This window comes from Fusarium subglutinans (genome assembly GCF_013396075.1).
Source record: "Fusarium subglutinans strain NRRL 66333 chromosome Unknown NRRL66333_c0000298, whole genome shotgun sequence".
NCBI classification, from domain to species: Eukaryota; Fungi; Ascomycota; class Sordariomycetes; order Hypocreales; family Nectriaceae; genus Fusarium; species Fusarium subglutinans.
This window is the reverse complement of record NW_023502361.1, coordinates 37,201-45,849: the sequence shown is the minus strand read 5'-3', so window position 1 is coordinate 45,849 and position 8,649 is coordinate 37,201. Positions and strand designations below refer to the sequence as shown.

Sequence of the window (8,649 nt, the reverse complement as noted above, 5' to 3'; positions counted from 1 at the left end):
TATAAGATTAATATATAATAATTTTTAACACAATACTAGAGATAGGGCCCTGCTGGCCGCCAAACACCTTGTAGTCCTCTCCGTTGAAGTAAATGGGGACATTGCCTTCTAAGAGCTGACCATCAACCAAGTTGAACACATTTGCATTGTTACAAATCTCAGAAGGGGAGCCGATGAACCCTCCAAGAGCTCGTTTCCGCAGTCGGTTATTGTCCGGGGTATCAGGAACAACACGGAAAACTATTTGCTCGTCAAGGATGCTGGGACCTGTAGTGGAAGAAGGAGGAGCTGTTTCGACCTCTGTGGTTACTAACGAGGAGGTAGCACCTGGTGCGAATGAGAGGGAGGATGAGGGATTCAAAGTGACGGAGATATCCAGGCTCGCAGAAGGCTCGCTACCAGGGAATGAACTCTCTGCAGGTGAGTTTGTGGCAGCTGAGATGGGGACGAGGTAAGTTGACAGGTAGGTCACACACCAAGATTCGGGCATCTGCTCCAAATCGTGAAAGGCAACAACTGGAAGGGCCAGACTGCCCAGGAGGGAGATAATCCTTGAGTTGACCATGATGCTCTACGACAAACTCTTGGTTGGAGAATTAGAATTACAGCAGATACGAATATTTAAGACGCCAATAGCGATCGATGTATAAGAGCAGCATTCTTGGCATGTGTCACCATAATAAAAAAGTAAGACCCTTAATAGACCTGCGAGCGCAAGTAAACACCAAAGAGGGGTCATGAAGACTTTTGCGCGTTCTAGACCTGTTCACGACAAGGCTTGGAATGGTCTCGATAGGGATAGTACACAGACCGAAATGAAGTGGTTGCAATGGTAAGGCCTGTGAAGAATCTTCAGTAGGTCACTGATGTTTCATCACGCCCGACTACCACATTGTTCCAGGCTCCCTTGAATTCGTTTGAGAAGAGTTATTTGGAAAAGATCAAAATAACTGGGCTAGCTCGATTAGGTTGAATAAGACAGCAGCCAGCGACGGGCTGATGTAAGGGGTAAAGCAAGGGGTAATTGTGGTCTCAGTCTTGAGCGCCACGACAATCTCAAATGAACTTCGAGTCTTGTCATTGGCTTTAAGCCTACAGTCTCTCAAGCCAAGATGTCATCCGAAATGCAGCCACCAATTTCAATGTCTTGCGACATTTTCAGGTTCGATGCACAACGAGGTCGGGAAAATACCGCACCCCAGGCAATACATCAAAAGCAGGGACAGCTTCAGCAATGAGTCTAGATCCACGGATGCGCCTTCAGCTCATTAACAAGCATTCCAACAGGCACGAAGTTTTTATGGCGGCGGCTGCAGTACCATAGACCAGACCTTGGCCGTGACATGGGCATGGGGACTTGCAAGCTTGCTTATGAAGTTTCATCGCCAGCCATTGTCGAATATGCTATTGAGAACAAACTGGATAAAATACTCTTGCAGTTCAAGTTAATTAATGATGGGCTTAATAGCTATAAAGGGAAAGATGAAGCGACAGGCGCTCGTCGCAGAGGTTATCAGCGTAGCTTATGGCCGTATCGCGATAAGGCTCCTCCAAGGTGTACGGTGAAACATTTCCTAATCGGGTATGAAGATAGGGCAATTCTCGTATCAATCGTTATTCTCCAACTAACGTCAAGTCGTTAGAAAGCGGGGTTTTTATGATCCGCGTCCTCCCTTTTCAAACATCACGTCGAGATGAGCTTGATAAGGTAATGCTCAATTGAACTAATGGCTTTTCAACGGTCAACGATATCATAAGCTGAAATTTGAGGCTCTTGTTGAAAATCAAGGCTGAAATGCGTAATATTCGCCTCGATTCTTTGTCGTCGGATCGCGAGGTTGCTTCTCAGAGTGAGTGAGGTCGATGTCTGCCCAGAACTATTTACTCATTCTCCAGATTGCAAAACATGTGTGAGAAGGCGAATAAAATGCGACCGGAGCCTCCCTTCATGCTTGAAGTGTTGTAGTCGAGGACTTGATTGTCCAGGCTATGGTCTTCGCTTGAGATGGGATCAGGGAGTGGCTAGCAGAGGGATGCTGACAGGGAAATCAGTCCCATTGCGACCTCCGGTCAAGCATGGTATACTGCGTACACACAAACAAACAAGAACACTTCGGATCAGGAAGCCCACCGATGATGAAACTTCTCCCTATTGCCAGCCTCAAATAGCTACCGAAAGCTCTTCAATGGTATTATCGAACCCAAAGCAGAACGTCGAGCTTGTCGATCGTCACGTCCGGCAAGCGGCTCATGCAGTCCTCTTTCAACATTTCAACAACCAAGTCGCATCAAAGCTTGCGTGGCTGGATGGACCCAAGAACCCATGGCGAACCCTCGTACTTCCTCTCGCGCAACGCTCATCCTGCTTGCGGCTATCAACACTGGGTTTGGCAGCAGCACATATGTCCGTCGTATCTCCCCGGGATAAGCCAGCACTTGTCCAGATTTACCGAAACCTTCGAGATGCGACGCTGTATCATCTGAACCGGCAGATGGAATCCGAGCTGAAGCTTGAAGTATCGCGGAGTGATAAGAATACGCAGGTCTCGGTTCTCGTCGAAATCATCCTCACCATGATTTCTCTATGCTATGCAGAAATGTTCATACCCAACTCGACGGGATGGAGACTCCACCTCAGCGGTGTCCGCACAGGATTCGAGAGATATGACCTCGCAAATCCACACGAAAAGGTGATTTCTCAGTTTTTGGTGGGAGAACTTGACTATCTGGAGGCTTTTGGAAGTATATCCTCATTTACCTCGAGTTTGAGACGCCAAAAGCCCATCTCACAGCACGCGACTTCTAATGAGTACTTCAAAGAATTTACAGAAGCACTTTATGAGATCACGGTTACCGAGAGAAGCCGAAACCACGCTTCTAGGACAGGAGAGATTCTTGTTGACACTGACATGACTGTGTGGCAAGACAAGCTCACCAAGTCTTATGACTTCGTTTGCGCCCGCATTGAATCCACCACGTCACAAGACGTCACTCTCCAGATAAGCCTCAAATCAGTTCTCAAAGCCCAATACTACGCTTGCCTTGTGTACAGCTACCAAGCACTTGCTTCCGATGTCGAGAAGACAGTTGCGATCCCTCCGCTGGTTGACTGTCTCTACAACGAGATCATCTTCATGACATCCTGTCCAATTGAATCTGTTGCGCACAATATCTCATTTCCGCTGTTCATACTCGGAACAGCCAGTCAGTTATACACCAACAAACAAGTTATGATCGAAAGGCTTTTTACCGACAACATAGCTACGACGGGTTTCTCGTGCAACTCGGCAGTACTACAGTTCTTGAGAGACTTCTGGAACGCGACGACAGCTGGGTCGACTCAGAACTGGATACAGTATGCGAGAGACAACGAGGAGCGGATAAGCCCATTTATTGTGTTCTGATCACAGGAGGATGGGTTTACATGAGCACTGTCTCTTCGTCCTCCACTCCAAACAGTACCTTCATTGGGTCTTGGTAGTTCATGAATCCCAGCGACGGCTTACAAACGCCATAGCCAAGCAATCTTTGCGCTTGCGGTGTGAGCTGCCTCGCTCGCTCCAATGGTACCATGAGGAACTGGTTCTCCGCAGGACGAAGAGTCGGCTTGCAAAGGAAGATGCCTACTGTCTCGCGATACTCGTTCCTGGGCACTCAATCAGCATGAACTTAGCTAGTGACGGGGTTGGGCTTGTACTTACTGGGTAATATTCTGGCCACCGGCATGGTACAGGTTACCCAGGAAGATGAAGGCATCACCTGGCTCTAGTTCTGCGGGTACAGCTTCTTCGTCGTATGGCCGTCGTTCACTATCCCAGAGATGAGATCCCGGGATGCCGATCGTGGCCCCGTTCTCCCGGGTGGTTTTGGTTAGAGCCGTGACACAGCCAATCATGACTGGGAGCTCTTTGTCGTGGGGATGATAGTCACTGCCTCCAATCAACAAATGGTTCCAGACCAATACAGATTATTCTATGGCTAATTCCAGACCGTGGCAAAAGGGTATACTCACTCATCATCTCGATGCAGGACCTGTTGTTTGCCACCTGGATTAACCCGAAACGCCACAGTCGACGAAATAATAGGCTTTCCGCTCACAGTGATCCTCTTCTCCCGCTCCCAATACGTCAGCGACGAAGAACACAGCTCGTTCGCGACATCGATATAGAGAGGGTTACAGGCAAGCTCAACACAGGCATCGGAGACATTAAACAGACCAGTTGCTCTTTGGGTAGTGACGGGGAAGAATCCAGACAGGTCTGGAGTATCAGAGTCGAAATGCGGTTTGAGATCTGCTCTGATCTGCTCTGCTAGCTGGCGAGATATAAGGTTCTCGACAATCACGCCGCCGTCGCGTTTTATGGCTGCGACAAGGTTCTGTGGCGTTGTGGATGGTTCCGCTGCGTCGAGACGCGCAAAGGATGGTTTAGTGGTAGCAGTGCTCAGAGAAGCCATTTTGAAACGGTAGTAGATCGATAGTTGTTATTGAAACTCCTGTGAAGTCTTTCTCATTATTTATAAACCTTATCTTGACTTCCTTCATCGTGATATGACTCTTGCGTTACAATGAAGCTGCATTCAATGGTTCTTACTAGCACATCACTAATCCCAGATAGGTTGGTCGGCAGAGAAAAGTCCAAGCCATTTATTTTCACGTCGATCCAAGGCCTGGCTTGCCTGGGAACTCACATGAGCACGCTAACCCGGGCTAGGCTGGTCGGGAGAGAAACGGCAGCGCGGTGTATTCCGGGGAAGGCTTAACTTGGCTGCCCGGGAGAAAAACGAGGCGCTTGCGTGGAATGATGGCAGCTGTAAACGATAGCAGCCTAGTTCATCATTGGTTCAAGCTGTCCTGATGTTATCTTTCCCCGCATTCTCGACCAGGATCTAGATTGCAGTATCTGGTCATGTTGCTTTGTTTATTCGCATTGGGAAATTGGTTATAGATCTTCCCGATCTCAGTCCCTCCGTCGCAAACTCTCCCTTTAAACCATTGTTCCCAAATTGGTTCCTATTTTGCATCTTGGCATTGTTCTCCAACTCGCCAGTCCATGATCGCGCCACATTCTCAACAACGATATCATCTACTTCCAAACTCCACTGGGTATGGATCCCCCTAAGGAAGACATTCAGATCGAGCCAATCTCTTACGATGGATCCGTTCTCCAAGGCAGCCAGTCTCAGTATGATACCGACGATGCGTATCTCAAGTCCCTCGGAAAGTCGGCCGAGCTGCATCGCGTCTACAACTTCTGGACATGTGGGTTTTCATCAGCAGTTCTTTGGTCTTCAATACTGACAGCCGTACAGTATGCGCTTACCAGGTCATGATCAGTGCGACATGGACGTGCGTCGTTGTTTTCTACAGTGTCATCTTTGACGTCGGTGGACCAGCCTCTCTTCTTTACGGATCCATCATCGTCGCCGTTGGTCAGACTTTGCTCATGGCCTCGCTCGCTGAATATTGTGGTATCTGGCCGACTGCAGGTGGTCAGCAGTTCTACGTCCAGAAGCTGGCAACCCAAAAGTACCGACCATTTCTTTCATACTTTGTCGGCTGGTGTCTGCTTCTAGCTGAGACTGCTACTGGCTCTTCTTGTGCTTTGAATACTGCCAACATCATCGGTACAATGGTGTCGATCTTTCATCCAAATATCGAGTGGAAGGTATTGAGACTCCCCCCGTGCTTTGATGCCATGCGCTAACGCTCTAAGCCATACCAAACCTTTTTGATATATCTCGGATTACTGGTCATCCCGTTTCTAATGAACTTAAAGCCCAGTGCACTCCCTCTCTACAGCACCGTCGGCGCCGTTTTCACAATCCTGGGCTTCTTTGGCTGGGCTATCACTCTCCTCGCCACAGCCCCTAAAGCCAGCGCTGCTTTCGTATTTACTAAGTTTATCAACAATTCAGGGTACACCAGTAATGGATGGGTGTTCATACTTAGCTTCTATACTCCGCTCTATGGTCTTTATGGTACGGATAGTATGATGCATTTGGTTGAGGAGATGAAGAACGCATCTCAAGATGCACCAGTAAGTCTCTTTTCTTAACAAAAGCTCAAAGGTACTGACACGATACAGAGAGCCATGGTCTGGTCTATGGTCCTTTCTGGCGTTGCTACCATCGTAACTGATCTCATCCTACTGTTCTGCTGCGGTAACTATACCGAGTATGTAACAGCACTGTAAGTCCCCCTCGCCGGTCTTATCATCGCTCAAGCTTATGAGTCAGGTCACCGTATGTCACCTGGTTCTCGGACGTAGCGGGAAGTGAGTACGCCGGTATATATGTTGCTATAGTCTTTGGCGTTGTGAACGTAAGTCAGCAGACCTCGTTTTCTTATCGCGACAGCTAACTCTCTAATTTCCAGCTGCTCGTCTGCACTGGTATTCTCTCTTCGTGTTCTCGCCTAGGTTGGCGCATGGCGGAGGACAGGGCATTTCCATGGTCCCATCGTCTCCAGAAGATCGATCCCAAGCTTCAGATCCCATTAAACTTCATCTTCGCCATCATGGTGGTTGAGGTTATAATTGGGCTTATCTCTCTGGGGAGTGAATTGGCCTATAACGCTATCGTCAGTGGTGCTGGTGTTTGTTTCGCCCTCGCCTATGCGATACCAGTTACGGTGGTGAGTACTGTTCATTGGCATCATTATTTGGCTGCTGACGCTTTCAACAGGCTCTTGTTCGAGGCCGTTCAATTCTTCCGCCTCGCCCTCACTTTGATCTTGGCCGATGGGGATACTTTGTGAACTATGTTGCTGTTGCATGGGCCATGTTGACCATTGTGATATACGTGTAAGTGCTACTTCAACTGGTATTCCCTGGCTAACACTCTACCAGCATGCCTCTCTATCTACCAGTCACGGGCGAAAACATCGGAAACATGAACTGGGCCGCACTCATTGTTGGGGCAACGTTCCTGTTTTCTGGTGTTTGGTGGATATTCGGAGCAAGATTCAGATACCTGAAGGAAGCCCCCCTCGAGGCGGAACCAAGCCCTGTAGCGGGCGAGCAGTCGAGTAATTCTTGACATCCGTTTGATACAGGAGTTTGACGTACGGGTGTCATATTTACTTGGCTCCATGTGTACACAAACAGACCTTGTTTCATCAAGTGGCGAACAATGACTGGATGATGTAGGAGCACCTTGTTAGAACATTAAATATTATACATTATACATTACACAATCTTAAACGCTACCACATAGCAACTCAGCCTTTACTACATGTTCTTGCCCCATGCCTAAGAAAGGGACAGCAACTAGCAATCGAACAACCATGACTGCCGCACAGACAAAAAAGTCTAATCCAGATATCTTTTTGAAACATCCACTCACGAAATGTCTCAGTGTTTTCACCACTGCTCCGGACTTTGAATCCGTCACTCAGCGCGGTGAAGTGATTTGAAGCGAAGTCGTCTGCAGCCAAGTTCATCTTGCACAATCATGACTCGTTTACACGAAAGTCCATGAGATATACAAGCCTCGTCAGGAGATTCCAGCTCAATCAGAAGGCGAATGGGCTGTGAAATGACGTCGCCCAAACAGTGCCATACACCAGTTTTTGCATCGTCGAGAAAGCAAAAGAGACGTCGCCGAGAGTCATTAGCTCCAAGCCCTATAACGAGCCAAGCGATTGTATCAACATCAAAGTTTTCGTCTTCTACACAATGCAGACGGGCACTCATGTTGACGAATCGTTCGAGCGAAACAGAAAGTGCGCTGCGTGGCTCGGTCGAGGTTTGGGGGCTGGAATTTCTGCCTGGTCGCTCATTAGGGACAGATACCTGGCCATCGTGCTCATCATAGCCCTCTTTGGGTTGAGAAAGACTCGAGTCTTGGGAAGAGGTTGACGATTCCTGGTCCCCCTGGTAAGGACTGCGGTTCTCTCCATTCGCTGGCGTTGATGAACGAGGCTTCTCTGCTGGAAGGCTCTGCGGAAGTTTAGCAGCATTTCTCAGGATGCTTGGAGGTGAGGGGTAGCGGCTGAGCTCGTGTTTATTCTGTTGATCGGGCGCCTTGTCGTCGCTAGGAGGTGCTGGCAATGAGCCATGCTCTCGAGGAATGCTAGTCGCACGCGGAATTCCAGGAGCGCCTTTCTTATGCTCAAATACAGACTTGAAAACAGACAGGCGATTCCCGAGAATATCTTCGATGGTGAATAGGGACGAAGTTTGTCGAAACCTTGTGTTTTTTTCCCATTCTTTAGGTCCCAAAGGGCCCAGTCGTTGGAGTATATCCGTCTGGAGTTGTCTCATGCTAGGCCATTGACCTGAAAGGTACCCATGTGGTGCCCCCCCGACATATCCCCATGGGAAGATAGGAATGGGATTAACGCCCTCGACTAACAGCTGTGTCAGCACTCAAATAACACACATTGTAACTGAAAACCCACGGTAGATGAGCCAGACCCAAAGGAGTACCACATAGTCGAAGAAGGGCCCACTCGGATGCAACTTGAAGTCTTTCACAAACTAGGTGTTTACTTCCTTTTTGCACTCCTTTGTGAGGGTTTCGAGGTGGCCTGGCCTTCCTTCTTTGCGTAGCCATCGTAGAAACTCAAACATATATTTTCGCTTGGTGCTCGTGGTGGCGTGTTCATTTACCCCACCTCCTGAGAAACGGCCAGAGATATGCGGCTGC

General features: G+C 48.6%; 5 protein-coding genes across 5 annotated transcripts; 2 read left to right on the top strand and 3 right to left on the bottom strand.

Moving 5' to 3' along the window:
• Window positions 1–7: 7 nt before the first annotated feature.
• On the bottom strand, window positions 8–565 carry FSUBG_12927 (uncharacterized protein; the record flags this gene model as incomplete). The annotated part of the gene is made up of 1 exon (XM_036677764.1): window positions 8–565. The coding sequence occupies one exon, from the start codon at window positions 563–565 to the stop codon at window positions 8–10; it is 558 nt and encodes a 185-aa protein (XP_036531620.1).
• A 1,621-nt stretch (window positions 566–2,186) lies between these two features.
• On the top strand, window positions 2,187–3,404 carry FSUBG_12926 (uncharacterized protein; the record flags this gene model as incomplete). The annotated part of the gene is made up of 1 exon (XM_036677763.1): window positions 2,187–3,404. One exon carries the CDS (start codon window positions 2,187–2,189, stop codon window positions 3,402–3,404), a length of 1,218 nt encoding a protein of 405 aa, XP_036531619.1.
• Window positions 3,405–3,420: 16 nt separating this feature from the next.
• Window positions 3,421–4,455, bottom strand: FSUBG_12925 (phytanoyl dioxygenase family; the record flags this gene model as incomplete). The annotated part of the gene is made up of 3 exons (XM_036677762.1): window positions 3,421–3,646; window positions 3,702–3,929; window positions 4,013–4,455. The coding sequence occupies 3 exons, from the start codon at window positions 4,453–4,455 to the stop codon at window positions 3,421–3,423; spliced, it is 897 nt and encodes a 298-aa protein (XP_036531618.1).
• A 651-nt stretch (window positions 4,456–5,106) lies between these two features.
• On the top strand, window positions 5,107–7,038 carry FSUBG_12924 (choline permease; the record flags this gene model as incomplete). The annotated part of the gene is made up of 8 exons (XM_036677761.1): window positions 5,107–5,260; window positions 5,311–5,666; window positions 5,715–6,038; window positions 6,087–6,190; window positions 6,238–6,322; window positions 6,377–6,634; window positions 6,685–6,803; window positions 6,849–7,038. The coding sequence occupies 8 exons, from the start codon at window positions 5,107–5,109 to the stop codon at window positions 7,036–7,038; spliced, it is 1,590 nt and encodes a 529-aa protein (XP_036531617.1).
• Window positions 7,039–7,388: 350 nt separating this feature from the next.
• Window positions 7,389–8,264, bottom strand: FSUBG_12923 (uncharacterized protein; the record flags this gene model as incomplete). Its single annotated transcript, XM_036677760.1, has 1 exon — window positions 7,389–8,264. One exon carries the CDS (start codon window positions 8,262–8,264, stop codon window positions 7,389–7,391), a length of 876 nt encoding a protein of 291 aa, XP_036531616.1.
• Between the last annotated feature and the right edge of the window lie 385 nt (window positions 8,265–8,649).